The sequence below is a fragment of the Tympanuchus pallidicinctus genome, unplaced genomic scaffold, assembly GCF_026119805.1.
Source record: "Tympanuchus pallidicinctus isolate F22 unplaced genomic scaffold, pur_lepc_1.0 scaffold22, whole genome shotgun sequence".
In the NCBI taxonomy this organism is placed as follows: Eukaryota; Metazoa; Chordata; class Aves; order Galliformes; family Phasianidae; genus Tympanuchus; species Tympanuchus pallidicinctus.
This window is the reverse complement of record NW_026294739.1, coordinates 26,275,911-26,293,020: the sequence shown is the minus strand read 5'-3', so window position 1 is coordinate 26,293,020 and position 17,110 is coordinate 26,275,911. Positions and strand designations below refer to the sequence as shown.

The 17,110-nt window shown below is 41.7% G+C and overlaps 2 protein-coding genes and 1 long non-coding RNA gene across 3 annotated transcripts in view; all 3 read left to right on the top strand.

Annotated features, from left to right (window-relative positions):
• The window catches only part of USP10 (ubiquitin specific peptidase 10), a 44,232-nt gene extending 33,380 nt beyond the window's left edge, over positions 1-10,852 (top strand). The window contains exons 11-14 of the mRNA XM_052686777.1: positions 2,847-3,012; positions 6,149-6,293; positions 7,266-7,331; positions 9,701-10,852. Of these exons, the coding sequence (XP_052542737.1) occupies positions 2,847-3,012; positions 6,149-6,293; positions 7,266-7,331; positions 9,701-9,888 (565 nt within the window). The 3' untranslated portion in view covers positions 9,889-10,852. The remainder of the gene's footprint in view (positions 1-2,846; positions 3,013-6,148; positions 6,294-7,265; positions 7,332-9,700) is intronic.
• Positions 10,853-13,157: 2,305 nt separating this feature from the next.
• Positions 13,158-14,444, top strand: LOC128082568 (uncharacterized). Its single transcript, XR_008207725.1, has 2 exons — positions 13,158-13,345; positions 14,087-14,444. It is a non-coding gene; the product is annotated as an uncharacterized LOC128082568 (long non-coding RNA).
• Positions 14,445-15,619: 1,175 nt separating this feature from the next.
• The window catches only part of CRISPLD2 (cysteine rich secretory protein LCCL domain containing 2), a 28,395-nt gene continuing 26,904 nt past the window's right edge, over positions 15,620-17,110 (top strand). Inside the window, exon 1 of the mRNA XM_052686782.1 lies at positions 15,620-15,998. The gene's annotated coding sequence lies outside the window, so the exon portion shown is untranslated. The remainder of the gene's footprint in view (positions 15,999-17,110) is intronic.

The following is a 17,110-nucleotide window of genomic DNA, read 5'->3' as shown; positions in this document are numbered from 1 at the left end:
AAGATGTAGAGAATGTTGTCTTCTGCAGAAATCCAGAACAAATAATGTAATACTGAAAAAGGCAAAAACTTGCAATGAGCAACAGAACCACACAGTCCACCACTGCAACATCTGTTGTCTGCTTCCACCACACCCATTTTATTTAGCCTCCAAACTAGGTCACACCATTTGCGGCAGAAACAGTATCTCCTGCTGTGATGCTGGAAAGCTTCCTCTGCTGAGGCTGAGGGTGGAGATAGGAAGGGTTGAATGCAGAAATGTTGGTAGAAATCTACCAAATGAAAGCATCAGAAATTGGAAGGGACGAAATGGAAAAAGCCTGGAATGGAAAATGTGTGGATTGGCACCTTCTGCCTGGGTGACTTTAAGCACTCCTTGGGTCTACGTTTGACTGTTAGATGCCTATCAGGGTGTAATGGTTTAAAGAATTTATTTTTTATAGCAGCGTGAGGTGTAAGTGTGATGCACAGTTCTGTCAGGATCTGATTTGTTAGTATGCAGAGTCCTTTTTGCTTTCTCAGCTTGTGTGAATTTGAGATATGTTATACAAACTAGTTCACAAACCAGTTAGAGGCCTGCTAAATATTTCCATGAATAGTACTTGTAAAAGAAAAAACATATATAGTAGGAGAGCAGTGCCTGTTTTCATTAGGAAAAAAAAAAATATATGTACCCTGAAACAATACTGCTGACTGCAGAGCTCTTGCAGTATGTGAGATTGACAGCAATGTATTTTCCTGTGACCAATAGAAATTTCTAACTATTCTACTAAGTAATTGATCATAGAATGGCCAGGGTTAAAAAGGAGCACAGTGCTCATCCAGTTCCAACCCCCTGCTATGTGCAGGGTCACCAACCAGCAGAGCTGGCTGCCCAGAGCCGCATCCAGCCTGGCCTTGAATGCCTGCAGGGATGGGGCATCCACAATGGAAAACCAAAGTCCAATAAAGATTTTGCTGTCAAATGCATAACATTTTTGAAGAAACTGCCATTTCAGTCCTGGTAACTAAAATAAGAAAGAGCTTTTCCTTGGTATTGTCTTTTCAGAATATCATCCATATTAGTAATTGAATCTTTAATACATGGATTTGGTAGCAGTTTTCTAGTGATCATTGCACTAAATAGTAGTTAGCTTAAAAAGGAGCTGAGGAACGTATCCAAAAGCAGCAGGACTTACACAGTGCAGGGTTTGTTTATTGAAACACTGCTCTTGCCATGTTGAAGGTTTTGTCCTTAAATATAGCCAAGGAGGAAGCGTTAAGTGAAATAAACATGGTGCTGTTTTTCATATGCTGTCTTTCCTCTGAAGGATATGTATTTGCCAGTCTAAAGATGCATCGACTGTGTGTTGCTGCTTTGGGGTTTGGCCTGAATTGCAGGGGCTCTTTGGATAGGAGTTGGCAGTAATCACACCTGTATGTTAGCATTTCATACATGATTGAGAGAAATTTCAACCTGCCTACAGGAATATGGCTGTGTTAATTATCTTATTGCTTTCAAGCTTTGTGAGGCACTATCATTAAGAATAAGCTTAAGAATATAATAAGCAATTTATTTCTTCAGCTGTATAAAATCACATTTTTTAACAGCTGGGACTTTTCAGTGCAAAGTGCTGCTTTCAAAAGAAAATAAATTCTTGAGTCATGCTTGATAGTTTTCAGGGAAAACAGGAAGAGTGCACTTAGTGCAGTGATGTGGTTGAAGAGTGAGCTATCTCACTGCACAAAACAATCTTCACCAAGCCACACTGCTGAAAGGCTGCAGCTGAGTGCCCTACAAAAAATTATCTCATGCCCTGTGTTGTTAACATGGTTTTTCCAAAAGTCTCCCATTTCTGCATAGAGGAGTGCACGGACAAAGTCTGGACATTGAAAATGTTGGAAGGAGAAGGAAGTGTTGATCCTCAACAGAGGGTAGTTTGTATTTCATGTGGCAAGATCTAGCCAAACAATTCAAAGTGACTATGAAACTGGACACAGTGAAGTGACTGAAATAATCATGTGTTTTAATTGCACAATCTGGACTTGGTTGTAATTTTTTACAGCAAAACATAAATTGGAGATGGATCAGTACTTTGCATTTCTGGTCATGTGTTCCTAAAGCATAATTTCAGTAATTTGCTGTGAGCTGAGATGATTTTAAAGTCTCCCTGCAATAAGAGCTGGCTTTCTTAACATACTTGCCAGAAGTATCTGTTTCATAGAGCAGAGGTATTTTTGTGCTCAGCAGTAGAAAAGCAAAAGATAGAGGCCTGGGTAGGAATGCAGTTAGGTATAGTTTCAACTTGATTTTAAAGCTTTGTTTTTACAGTTTTTACAAAATGTATATATGTAAACTTTTCCCAATTTTTGAGACTTCTTAAAATAAATCAACTTTAACTGTGCTGTGAAATACATAATTGTTGTTTTTTTTTTCTTTTCAGTTCAGAATAAAGTTAGAACCTTGTGAAAGCTCAGGTGGAATTCAGTAAAGTTGATCGTAATATGTTTTAATGTGTCCCAGGTTGAAGGCTTTTAAAGGCATGGCCAAAAACTTCTTTGCTTGAAGCTTCAAGTGACTGATGCTTATCCAGAATTGTTTAAATCCTTGCATAAATAAAATAATCAAAATATAATTCCATTCAGTGTGCTCTAAGGAGTTATGAAACTAATTATAAATGCATTAAAGCAGATTCAAGCTGCCGAATCAAGTGGATGCTAGCTATTGAAGCTAGTATTTGTATGTTTTGTTCAGGTTTAACTGTCGACTGAGTTAGCAATGTAGACAGTGATTTCTTCTTAATTGAAGATTCTGTACTGTTGAAAAATACTTTCCTTTTTTACATTCAGTTTTTTCTCTCTCCATAGATCTGTTGTTTACCAGCAGAGTTCTAAAGAATCTGCAACGCTGCAACCCTTCTTCACCCTGCAACTGGACATCCAGTCTGACAAGATACGCACCGTCCAGGATGCATTGGAAAGTCTGGTGGCAAGAGAGTCTGTCCAGGGTTATACCACAAAAACCAAGCAAGAGGTGTGTTCTGTTGACCCCTTTTTACAGTCAAATATTAAGACTTCTTCTTTCAAGGGTTTTTACTCAGCTCTTGGTTTACAAATAGCTTCTTGAACTCTTGCTCCTCGTGTTAATAAAAAAGATGCTAACCTTTTTGGTGTCTTGCAGCAGTAAAACATAATGCATCTGAATACATACAGTGAAAGGCATTCAAGGAAGAGAACCAACTCTAAACAAAACTCTGCCTGTGAATTACGTTTTCTGAAGATTTTACTTGAGTATATTATTAATTTAACAGAGTAAACTGTGATAATAATATGTACTATTATAAGTAAAATGCCTTCAGCTAGTCTTAACATACTGATTCCTGGGGATTGCCAGGAATCTTACTAAAAGGAGCAGCTCTTCAGAGCATTGCTTGAAAGCACGCTGTAGCCTTGGAAGAAGAATCTTGCAGCAGTTCTGCACCCCTGTGCATCTCTGCTGATGGCTTATAATATTTTGCAAACAATATGATATCGAAAAGTAATAATTACAATAGAGAAATACTACATGGGAAGAAAAACATACTTCTGGCATATACCTTGAGAACTTGCAATGCAGGTTAATAAATCAAACATCACCCATATGAGCTGTTGTCTTGCTGCTTAGAGCATATAGTGCTAAAAAAATTCATCTGCGGTGTGCATGGATTTTAGAGGCTGCCTAGAAATGCAGGCATTCACTGTGTCTTTCAGACTTTTTTCTAAACAAGTTAAGTCAGAAGAGCTGTTCTTACGTTACAAATTGTAGTGAAAACAGTGGGTGCATTGAAAATTACTATCTGCATAGTCTTGAAAGCCAAAGCATGTTGTGAAGAAGCATTTCATCTTCATTTTCCATGTGGGGAACTCAGAAACTGTTGACAAAGCTAAAAAAACGAACAACCTATTATTTTATTACTCTTTATTTTTTGTTCTGATTTTTTTAAAATCTGAATTGTATTCTTGTCAAGTTGTGGGCATAAGCCATACTGTCAGCAAGAATAATCTTCCAAATGTGTGAATGAGTTCTTAGCTTATTTTTTTAATCATAAGAATTTTGTGTTAATATAAGGAGGAAATCATCAGTTTCTCCTGCAGTGTTTGAAAATAAATAGGTGTCTTATATAGGTGTTTCCTTCGGTGTTTAAAGAGAAATGACATTCTCTTGCTCTGTATGCCATTCTGATTCTTTCTGGTCTTGCAGGTCAGTTCGTCTTGAACATTTCAACACCAAATACATATAAAAACTTAATTTTTAACTTGAAGTGACTTTTTTCTTATTTGCAGACCTGTTCATATTTTGTAACAGCAGTGAAGACTTGAGTAAGAAGCTAGCCTTTTCTCGTTTACTTTTCCTTCTTACCTTCCACAAACTCCTTTGAAGCAGTCTTCACTCCTTCACATTCTCTGGAGTTCTCAGACTGCTTCTTGAGGCTTACACAAATATTTTCTCAGGAATGACTCAGTGTTCACTAAACAAACGTTTGAAGCACTTTTTGCTGGTGATGTTTCTACCAGAAATCAGGTCTTTTGGTGTTCAGGGTAACAGGATGCGTTGGGTCCTCAGCTGCTGCTCCTCAGCCTGGCACCAGAGCACAATGCTGCTGTGATCTGCAAGATAAGCTGAGATTTTAGGCACAGCTGAAGTGCAGGCACACGTTCCCAAACACCAGCTCTGACTGAGAGAGGAGAACAGCAGCTGCTTAAACCGCTGCACTGATACTCTTCTGTATCTTTCTGTCTTGGTCTGGGCTTGGACCTGTGAAGTATTTGGGGTTGGTTGGTTTGTTCTGCACAAAGTTGAATCAAATTTTGGATTTGAGAAGCCTCAATTCCAGGAAAATCTTCAAATAGTGATAACTTTCTGAATCAAGGATATTTTCTCTCTATGTAAAGCCTCTCCAGATTTGCTCCATGAAAACAGCAGCTGTTCCACACTAGAACGCATGGAATATGCAAACTCTCCTAAGTTCATAGGAGAATTGTGTGCATTTCTTGTCACATCTTCTCTTTCAGAGTCTGCCTTAGAGCTTCTTTTTCTGCGTGTTATTCCTGGAAGATGGATGGGTGGGTGCCAGCAGGCACTTATTGAGTGGAAAAGAACAGGGCCCTGTTTGGCCTGCTGGTTAAAAAAAACAACAAAAAGCACAAAAAAACCCCTCTCTTAAGACTCAGAGAAGCTGCCACTGTTGCCAGTGGTTAGATGTTTTTTGGATGCAGAAAGGCATATTTTGAACCCTTGAGATGTAGGTGAAATTTTACAGTTTGTAGAGACTATTTCTGTTTGAAATGTTAAATTATTTCTTGTAAAATGTATCAGCTCAAATCCCTGAGGAAATGATGCACCCTGCAAAACCTGCTTGCTTCAGTATCCTGAGAGCCTTAAGTTTTAGTATGCAAGCTTAGAAGAGTGATAGTTTTTCCTGGTGATTTTCTGTTCCACTCTCTGTAGTAGAATTGGGTCCTCTGTTGGAGAGGAGTATGCTGATGATTTACCATAAAAAGGATACAGGTGCTTTTTTCTGAATCTGGAAACTTAGAGGAGCCTGAAGCAGTTACTTGGAGAATTTTTTTATTTTTTTATTGTTTACTTCAGAATTTCTAGGAAGGGGAAGCATTTTTGTTCTGCAGTTCTGAGCCCAGTTTTACATTTCCAGGCAGTGACTTTTTGGGTTACTGGGTTGTAACTATTAAAAAAAAAAAAAGCCAATATTTAATAAATAAATAATGGGTAACTCATAGTTTTCTCTCTATATTTTCTTCAGGATCTTTACAGGATGTGGTATATCTTTAAAAAAAAAAATAAAAAAAAAATCATTCATTACTGAAACCTTCCCTAACTCCTCACCATGGTGGTGCTTGTTTTTAGATAGCTTATTTAACAACTCACTTTGTTTTTCAAGGCAATTCTTGAATATCAGATATCTCATTGATTTTTAAATGATTTTTGAACAGTTACACCACTGGTCTCTTATTTCATGTGTCATAAACTGGCTTCTAAACCATCTTGTGCTATACAGACTTCTTTCTTTGTGTGAGTGCAGTTAAAGTCAAATATTCTTCCTCTTTTAAAGTAGTATTTTTGAGCAGTCAGCAGAAATCCTATTTAATTCATCTTTGTTCTGTATTTTTAGGTGGAGATCAGTCGAAGAGTGACACTAGAAGAACTCCCCCCTGTCCTTGTTTTACACCTCAAGAGGTTTGTGTATGAGAAGACTGGCGGATGTCAGAAGCTTATCAAGAATATTGAGTATCCTGTTGATCTGGAAATTAGTAAAGGTAAAGATGTCTTTAACAGAAGTTTCCCTTGTTTTGGGAAGGATAACGTTAACTCCTTAGTGTCTTTCAGTTCTCCTCTTTACTCCCAGCTTTGTGCACGAGATTTCTTCTCCATGGAGGGTCTTGCCACCTAGAAATGTAGTAATTTTGCTGAATATCTTTTGTGCTTTTTCTCCCCTCCATAAAAAGAATATATTTAGCTATCTGAGATTCAGTCTTGACAAATCTCATGTTGCTTGTATATTGGTTTGGGCCACTGCTGTGCAAAGAACATTATGATGAAAGATCTTACAACCTTTGTCACATCCTAGATATTGAGTTGGCCACGTGAGAGCTTCCTGCAGACCTAAGGAGTAAGGATGTAGGCTGGTGAGAACAAATACTGGGCATGACCCCTGAATAAAGGACGTGTCCATTCTTAGGGCTGTTGCCAAACTACTCTATGTATTTTTATGTCAGATTTCACTTGGAAGTGGCAAATCATTGTAACAAACAGTGCCTGGTGAAAGGAGATAGACATTTTATGGAAGATAGAGCCTGAAAGCAGGCTAGTGATGGATAAAGGTCTGTCTTGATATCTTAAGAACTGCTGGTTTTATGAAGGGTGAGAACTTGCGTATATCCAGCGTCTGAAGTCTGCAGTGTTAAATGCATTTTTTTTTTCATCTGGCAACCAGCTCAAGAAAAAAGAAAATTAATGATTACTTCCACATCAAGCAAGACATATACTTTGTCATTATGCTTACTGTTTAATATTAAAATGTCTTAAAGAATGAATATTTGTAGATTCTGCCATCACTGACAACAGCAGTTGCACCATAACTTGGGACCTGAAATTGGCTGTTATGTACGTTTTAGATGAGCTTTCTGTTTCTACTAATGTTGATTTCTGTTAGAAATAATTGATCTCTCTTGAAACCGAATTTCTGAGTTTGCTAACTGTTGCCTTTGTGTCTCTTTTTCCTCCTCCAGAGCTACTATCTCCTGGTGTGAAAAGTAAAATTTTTAAAGGCCAAAGAACCTACCGGCTCTTTGCAGGTATTTTATCTATGTGCCTCTTGTCCCTGTATTGCAAATACAAACTGTACATGTAGAGTTCTGGATTACATAATATTTTCTTAAAAATTATAATTTCCTATAAATTACAAAATTATTTTTAAACTGAAATAATTTATGGGTGTCAGATTCTCTTATTTAGTGATTTTTTTCTGTGTGTGTATGCACATATACCCATGTAATGTTGTATCTGTATTTACATGCTGACTATTCCAGCTTGAAACTCAAACAAAAGTTCTGTAGCAGATCCACCCTGAAAAATAGCAGCAGCTGAAATACAGCTGCAGTATAACTATGCCTAAAACATAGCCCAAGTTTTCAGAATAATGTTTCATCTGTGTATTGAAATTGTTGTTTGAATGCTGGCATCGTGTCCCGTTGAGCCCTCAGGATGAGTTGCTGGCAGTCTGTGAGCAGCATGCTGTGGGTGGAGAAGTTTAGCTTGGAGGAGATGATGATATTTGTGTAAGGAAATGATGTTTTTAAGTCTGCAATGTATGTGAAATACCTTAAATTGGTAGCTAGGGTTGGAAGCTCACGTAAGTATGCAGGGGCAGGATTTTCATACTGAACAAAGCGGTCTCTGGCAGTAATGAATTTCCTGGGGTTTAACACTCCTCCACAGTTTACGATTTGCACCTGCTTCTTTGTTGACACAGGAGAACATAATAAACTGGAGAATCCAGAGATTTTAACTTCTGTGTCACCAAATCTGTGCCAGTAATGGTGGCCTTATGTGACTTGGTGATTTGGATCCACTTTCGTGACCGCTGAGTTTACAGAGGGAAAAAAATGCACCTGGCTCTCAGAACTGTTTTGGGCAGTTTCATTTTATTTTATTGGAAGTTACTTTCATGGGGCAGATTTGGAGACTGTGTTTAAAATGACTTCAAGAAGTTTGTTTGCACTCTTAATTATTTCTAACTCCCCCTATGGAAAAATACAATAGTTTTCTGGCAGCTGAGGAGTTCTCATCCATAGACACTGAGCTTAGGTGACCTGAACAAATAAGTTTCAGGTATTGTAACTATCCAGTGATTAAAATAAATTTTAGAACACGAATAATTCAGATTTATTTTGTAAATTTCAAAAAACTTTGTCTCTTTGATATTACTGTAAAATGTTTGGTTTTGTGCAAGTGAAGAAAACTTTGGGATAGGTTTCAAGTGTCTTTTAGGACAGGAAGACTGGGTCTATTGAAGTTTGAAACTGTTTTGTAAATGCATACTTTTGCTGATAGAATATGGCAATGCTTTCTGTGTGGGCTTGTTAAGTGTGTGGTATGGGCACATGCTCTGAGAAAGAATTAAATGCAATTTCTTCCATGCATCCTTAGATTTATGTGTGTAGAAAGCCTCTTCCATTTGGGGGCACTGTCCATGCATAATGCTGAATGCTCAGTGTTAGAATTGGGGTTTGGTTTTTGTAAGGACCGCTGAGCCCTCTGTTCTGAAAACATTTTGGATGTGGCGGTAATTGAGGAGAGAAGACAGTTTGGTGCTCTTTTGGGAGCAGCAGCAGTTAGTTGTGTTCCATTCAAAATTTGAAGCAGATTACTGAGAACTAATAAATGGGAAATTTATAGATTGGTGCTTCAACAGAACCTGTTTTCAGAATAAAATTCTAGTGAAGAACAGAATGAAAGAATGATCGTGGGTGGAATAATTGGCTTTACAATCGGCTTGGTTTGAACAGTGCCCTGTTCTGCTGTGTGGCTTTAATGCCCTCTGGTTTTTATTTTCAAATATTTTGCTGGCGAATAAAAATGCTCTACAATTGTTTGCCTTATGGACTGTGCTTTAGCCTTTGTTTATAGGCTTTCTTAGACTATAATCTATAGACTTTCTAGTTTTCTTTATAGACTGTTCTGTAGATTGGTTTTAATAAGTTGCTTAATGCGTTATGGCGCTTTTCATTCTTAATTGACTTCAGTGTCCTTCAGAATCATTAGATTCGGTATGGTGGAGAAGCATTACGTAGCACTGCCTGGTTGAATCATGAGTATGTTATGAAGAAAGCAGAATGCGACTTTAAATCGTGCTTCTATGTGGCAGTGGGTATTCATAGAATCATAGAATGGCCTGGGTTGCAAAGGAGCACAGTGCTCATCCAGCTCCAACCCCTGCTGTGTGCAGGTCACCAACCAGCAGCCCAGGCTGCCCAGAGCCACATCCAGCCTGGCCTTGAATGCCTGCAGGGACGGGGCATCCACAGCCTCCTTGGGCAACCTGTGCCAGTGCCTCACCACCCTGTGTGTGGAAAAACTCCCCCTAATACCCAACCTAAACCTCTCCTGTCTCAGATTAAAACCATTCCACGTCGCGTACGATCACAAATTTCTCTTTTCACAGTTGTTTATCATCACGGAAACAGCGCAACTGGTGGCCATTACACTACGGACGTCTTCCAAATCGGGCTCAACGGCTGGTTACGCATCGATGACCAGGCAGTGAAGGTGATCAACCAGTACCAGGTGGTGAAGCCGTCTGCAGAACGCACAGCCTACCTCCTGTACTACCGCCGAGTTGACCTGCTGTGAAACTTCTCCCTCTATGCTGTGTGTGCAAGATACCTGCTTTGTAGAACGCCAACTATCACTAACTTTTTTTCCTTCTCCTGTAAATGCTCTTTTGAGTGAATCTCTTTTTTTCTTTTTTTTTTTTTTTCCCTTGCAACTATGGGATAGAGTGAAAAAGGAGGCTACCGTGGGTTTGTGCACAACGTAGTTTGTGTTGACTTTGACTTTTGCAAAGTGGAGTCGCTGGGTTGAAAGACTCGAGTCTCGTGAATGACAAAAATTAAAAAAAAAAAATTAAAAAAAAAAATTAAAAAAAAAATTAAAAAAAAAATCTGAATTAATGCTGAATCCTAAGATAATAAACAGGGGATTTGCATTTGATTCCCACTTTCTAATTGCGTAGTAGAAGAAAACGCTGCACCAGCAACAGAACTTGTAGATTTCTGTGAAAATGTTTTATCTTTACTTAATTAAAATTAAAAAAAATAAATAAAAATAATAATAAAAAAAGCAAAAATAAAAAAGTGCTCTCTGCTCCCCCAATAGTTTTTGATAAGTGGTAAAACATGAGCCAATGTGTATGAGATGGAGATGGTCCTGCGTGCTTCAAAAATGGACAAACGTACAAAATGCAGAGTTGCTGGTTCCTAATAGGAAGACACATTTTAATAATTGTGTGATGAGAAACTGCTTAAGTACACATTGCAGATCAAATATTTGGAGTTAAGATGTTAGTCTATATAGATGGGTGATTGTAACTTTATTGCTATTATGAAATTTCAAACTGCATTTATGCTTCTGTGTACATGAAATTTAAGAAAAAAAAAATGGGCAAAATAATTAAGATTGATATTTCTTTAAGTCTGCTTTGTTTAATTTTGCTGTCTGCTCTCCTATAATGTTGAGTTCCTAATTGTACACAGTTTAGTGATATCTAGAAGTATAAAGTTGTCGCCCATCAATAAAAGTCACAAAGTTGGTTTAAGGCGTGTGTTTGTGTGGGTTTTGTTTTTCCTCTGGTGTAAATTCTAGCCTTGAGCTCCTAAACGTTGCCTTGTGGCTCTTTTTACAGGGCACAGGTGATGTTGCTGCAATGAAGTGCAGGTGCTTTTTGTCTTTAACAGCTCCTTGGAACTTCAGGAGTTCCATTTGTTGGCATCCAGATGTAACCAACCTCGGGGAGGAGAGGCTGCAGCCCTTGGGGAGTGAATCCTCCCTGTGTCCTACATGAAGGGCTGACAGGATGCCAGCCTGAATGGTTCCATGTAAGGTGATGTAAGGCTTTTCAAGAGAAAGGAAGCAGCTCTGTAAGTGCCTTAGGTTGCAACACTTGTCTGTTGACATGGGCTTCCCCTTTGCGTTTTCTCCCAAGCAAAGCAAGAATTAGTCACCTTGCAAAAGACAGGAAGCTTATTCATGGCTGCTTCCTGAAAAAGAAAAGTGATGGTGAGTCCTGGGTGCATTTAAAATGCAGGGCTGTGCTGTTAACATGCGTAGCTCCTGCAGCAGGAACCAATGAGCTGTTGGGGCAGGGCAAGCCTAGCTGGCCTGTACAGGACTTTTCTATGCTGTTCTCTTGTAGGAACGACTGGTGCTGCTCAGTTGTACTGCAGAACTTCTATCTTTGTGCTGCCAGAAGATGGAGGCCATTGATCTGGTGTTCACCTGCATCTCCAGCAGGTTGTGAAATGGGCATTTCTGGTAATGTAGACTTGTTGTGCACCTCTTAGCATTGCAGCAACTGCTTCAGAGACACAGCAGCAGCAGCTTTGTGCAACAGTTCGTCTTGCAGTGCCATGGCACCATGAAAAATGAGGGTTTCATGCATCCTTCCAGCAGAAGGGGCAGGTGATTGCTAGTTGGTAGTGGGTCCTTGCAACAAAGGGTGATTTTGACCAGTGTCACCCAAAGCTTTGAGCTTGTGGGTCCGAATGCTGGATGCCCTGTAGCTTTTCTGTTCAGAAAAGACCCACATAGGCCCGTTTTCTAAGTTTGGAGCCAATAGAAAGGAACTGGAGCTCCCCTTAGGTGTTAAATAAATAAAAGGAATTGGAAATATGGAAGGAACAGAGAATGCTGGAAAAAAAAAACAACAAACCCAACAAAAAAAACCTGCCCAAGTGCAGTTTGCTCTCTCTGTGCATTTGGTTGTTACAGGCAGGTTGCAGGTGTTGTTAATTATGTGTGAGTAATGGCCAAGTGTAAAGGCAAGCATTGAAATCCTTGGTAAGGAATGGAGGTTGCTCAGATGGTATTAATTGTTGTGATTTTCGGTAAGGATATTACGAATGCACTTATTCTGCAGTGGATTACTCAAAAGGGGAAAAAGCAGTACGAGCCATGGGGCAAGTCTGATCAACACACACCACCACGGTTTCTTTTCCTTATTAAATCCTTCCAAACTTTGCAGCCCTCTAATTATTCGCTCTGTCTGCAGTTGTGTAAAAGAAGGAAAATCACCTCAAACTCCCCCAAGATGAAAATCTCATTGGCTGAGATGCTGTTAGAAAAATCTCACAGCACGAATCAGGGATGGTTTGATGGTTTGATGGGCTGGGGTGAGAAAGGCTTCCGATACCTGGAGCTCTTTGGGGGCAGGAGAACTTGTGCTTTTCATTTTTTCACTTACCTGAGAGATTGTAGCTTTTAATAATGAAAGCAATTGTGTTTCTTTTTCACTCACTGCCAAGCAGATCCCTTCCAATAGGGCTCTCCCATGTGTACATGTATGCAGACCACTGCAGAGGGCAGTGGTGGCACACCCAGATGGTTCCATGTGTGGATGACTCCGTGCATCTGACCGTAGCTCCTGTGGCATGCTGTGAGTGTTCTCAGGGTGTTCAGGGGTTCCTGTGTTACAATCCTTGGCTTTTATGGCCCCAGGGATGCGGGGAGAGTTTTAGCAAATGCACAGAGTGGGCTTGGTGGTTGTGGTTGCAATTCACCTATTCTGGGGTAGGATCTGTGAAGGTCAGAGTTTGGTTCATTCTTCTGAGCTGGTTTGGGCTGGAGAACTTTAGTGGTTGCTTTCTTTTGAAAGGAGAAGAAAGGGGGAAAATGGAAATAAAAAGAGGGGAGTAAGGGGAATAAATGGGAAAGAGAAGGAGGAAAAGTGGAGGGGGGAAAGGAGAAAAAAAAAAAGAGAGACAAGGATCAAAAAAAAAAAAAGGAAAGTATAGGGAAGAAAATGAGAGGGAAAGAAGGAAAAGGAGAGAAAAGGAGGGCAAACGGGTAACAAAAGAAAGAGAAAGGGGGGGAAGGGGGAAGGAAAAGAAAGCTGGCCCCCTACATTCTGCAGTCAACTTTTTGTGGCTTTTCTGCTTGTTTCTTCGTCTTGCTGACTGACGTTTTTGTTTGACCATTGGCCGTGTAGCACAGGGTTTGAAGATTCAAGTCTCGAGATGTTTTCTCTTATCCCTGCTTTGCTCCAGCTGTGTTATCTCACTGCACCCTTCAGTGCTGGAGCCAGATGTTGCAGGTCAGTGCCATGGCTTTGAGTCTATTCCCCATTCTTCGCTTTGCTGCAGTCCTGGTATTGCTGAGCTCGTATTGGAATAAGAAATAAAGGGGGATTTAGGTTGAAAACCAAGACGTGCTGTCTGCGTGTTCAATTAGGGGCGAATAGTGAAATCTGTGTTCCTCCCTATTCATTGGATATTGCATTAAAAGCTTCTTCTCCTAATATATACTTATGTACAGCCTGCTTTATGTGGCTTTTACCACACATGAAACCGAGACGTTATAATCAAGGCCGTAATAATGCTGAGTGACTGAAAGTAACTTCTGATTGTTTTGGCTTTGGTTGAATGTAGGACCCGAAAGTGCTGACTTGTAACAAAATGGGATGAATGAAAGCATCGTTTAAAGCTGTGCTCATACCTGAATGCTGCTGGGCATGGGGAGACTGCATGGGTGTATGGTGGAAAATACCCCAAACACCAAATATTTGCATGGCAGCGGGGCTGATGGAAAATTGACATAGGATGGGTGAGAACTGTGAAGGCCTCAAATTGGGTTGGGAGAGGTTTGTGTTGGATATTAGGAACAATTTCTTAGCCTGGAAGAGCGGTGATGCAGTGGTACAGCTGCCCAGGGAGCAATGGAGTCACTGTCCGTGCACGTGGGGATATGGCACTGAGGGACGTGGGCATGGTGGGGTGTGTTGGTGATAGCAGAGGTCTTTTCCAGCCTTCATGATTGTATGAATAATTTCCGATAGGAACGTTTGTGTAGATGACAAAAAACCGCATTCCTGAGAGAGCTGGAAATAATTTGTGTTGCTGCTATGTGAGAGGTTAAATGAGCAACTCAACTTTCTGGCAAGCACGGTGAGAAGCACCTCCAGAGGCCGTGAGTCAGCACTGCTGGAGCGGCAAGAGAGCAGCAGGAGGATGCAGAGATGTCAAAGCAAAGCCCTGTTTTGTCCTTAGAACGGCCCGCAGTTGGGACAGCATCTCAACCTTACGGGAGAGAGCTGCCCAAATGGCACCGAATCGCCTGTTGGGATTGATGGAGCGTGTGCTGTCGGTCCATAATTTGTGCTGAAATACTCTCAGTAAATACGTTTGTGAGAGCAAGCAGCAGGGGTCTGGTGTTGTACTGAGTGGGGACACTGGAATGTGTGTGAGCGATACGGTACTGACATGGTGAGTGGGCATGGTGGGGTGCGATTGGTGATCTCAGAAACCCTTTCCATCAGTGATTCTATGACCCAGCTGCACTGGGGGTAAAAAGCCACGACCCAGTGCTGAAGATCCCCAAGCAATGAGAATCTGCTGCTGCTTCTGCAGAAGTTCTTGGGACGACGGTGCATGAGATGAAATCAACAGCGGTGGCGTGGATGTGGCTTCATTTTGGGGGGCGTTCTGCTTTGCTCATGTGATAATGAGCAGCTTTGATAAACAACTGTGCTTAGTGGCAAAATCTTGGAAGCCCGTAAACTGTACATCAGATTGGCTGCTGTTTTGCATAAAGAAATAATTTGTTGTTTAGAAGAATGGAAGGATTCTCTATCCCCAAGAACCATGCAGGAAGGACTGGGTGCTGTCGTGGTAGCATCCCACCCCACTCTGCTGCACAGAGTGCTGTGATGCACTTATGTAATTACTCAGGGTACCACTTTGCTTTTCCTGTTTGTCTGATTAAAAGAAAAAAAAAGAAGAAGAAGAAAAAAATAAGATCTTTTGCTCAGTCATTTCCTTTCTCAGAGTATAAAACCACGTTTCAACAGTGCATGTGGGCTGACACCGCAGGGAAGGATCATGCTGGGAGGCTGATCTTGGACTGACTGGGCTCTTGGGGTGTCCTGCAGCAGAGGTGAGCTTGCACTGTGCTTTGCTTGCTCCTGCTGTTCCTGCTGACAGCTGCATTTGTGTGCAAGGAACGTCAGTGCTGGGTGAGCTCTGGAAACGGACCTCAGAGGGATAGAAATCTGCCTTTGCTCAGCGGATGCCCAATTGGGGAAGAAAAGGAGTGATGCTGCCTGGCTGGGGCATGGCTGGGCTTTTCCCATGGAGTGCTGGGAATTGCTGAGCCAGCAGCGAGAGGACGAAGCTGGCTTCTGTCCCATGCAAAAAAAAACCCTAATCTGGGTGTTGTTTTTTTTTTTTCCCTAAGCTCATCACCACTGAATACCCGTGGCAGAGAGCAGGGCTGGGCAGCAGCTCTGCCTGCAAGCTGCTTGAAGAGAGAATGAGCGTAACCTCGCTTATATGGGGCTGCTGCCTCCTCCTCCTCTCCTTGCTGGGTGTTGTGTTACAGCCTTTGGGAGGACGGTCCTAATTTTCCTCGCCCCAATGAGTGTCTTCCAACAGCGGTGCGATGCAAAGCGACACTCCTCTACTCCTGCCTCCTTTTTTTTCTATTTTTTTTTTCCCCTTCTGTTTTACAGGCCGATTGCCAAACGGGATGATCCAGAGTTGTGTCCTCTTTGCCTGGAGAGCATAAATACCACTGGGGAGCTCTGCGAGACCGCAGTTGGTGCTCGCTGCTGAGCCGAGACCTCGCGTCCCCACACCTCCCCGGGCTCCCTGCATCCTTTCCCTCTCCTCGCTGAAATATTGCAGCTATATAATTTATTTCCCAGCAGCAAGCTTGGAGGAGCGACTGCTTCCTAAGAAGTGCTCGACGAGGTGAGTTTGCATGCATCTGAATTGTGGTTTGGGGTGAGTGTTTGGATGCAAGGAGGGTCTCTATGCAGTCGAATTGGCACAGTGTGAGTAACTTCTCCATCAAGCCGTCTGAGTGTATGATTTGCAAAGGCTGATGAAGGACTGATGTGCATTTATCTCTAATGAATGGGAAGGGTTCGTGTGGAGGGGAAACTGACCAACATAAGGGATGATGAATTAATTGGCTGCCCATAGGCACATCCATTCTGTTCCAGGGAGCTGGAGATGGTGTGGCTCTGAAGTCCCATCTAGAAGGAATTTCACGGTGTTGTCACATGGTGTGTCTGTTTCTAGTGGGTTTTTCATGTGGTTTTGCATAGAATCTCAGCCACTGGGGCTGCATGGGAGTGGACTGCAGTGGCAGAGCCAGATGTTTCCATGTGGCCTTGAGGATGCTGAATCCAAGGATCTTGTCGTCCCCCTCTTTTGAAGCTGGGGTCATTCTGTAAAGCATTAAATGTGTGCATCTCAGTTCCTGCATGAAGTGCATTAGGAGTTGGATTTATGGGTCCCTTCCAACCCAGGTTATTCTATGATTCCATTGTGGCTTCCTCACTTGAATTTTTTGTACAGGGATCAGTTTGACCCCAGGCAGATCCCCCACTGCTTTGCTGCTTTTGGTGCTAGCCCTTGTGTTTCACTGCAGCATCAGCCTGTCCCACACATCACTCCCAGCTCTCGGGATGCTTTGACTGCATGTGTTTCCCATATGGAGGAGCAGAACCCACTTGTGTGCTCCCCAGGAGGCAGCTGAAGATCAATAGCTGTGTGAGGGTGAGGCAAGGACGTAATGAAAGGCAGAAGGCAGCACTCCTGCCAGCCCCCAGCTCCTCTGTTCCCTGTGACATGCAGCTCCAGCTCTGAGCTGGGGAAATAGCTTTCTATAAATACTCTTTTCCAAAGTCCAGTGCTGCTTTTTCACTTCCTCGGAGCCCAGCAGAAGCTCCTGCTGTCCCAGCTCGGATTTGCCTTGCAAAGTATTTGGGAGCTGCTTTCTGCCGACTCACCCATTTCTGAGCACTCCCAGATGTGTCCCTGGCACCAGCATCAGGAGCCTGGTGCAGTTAAAGGGA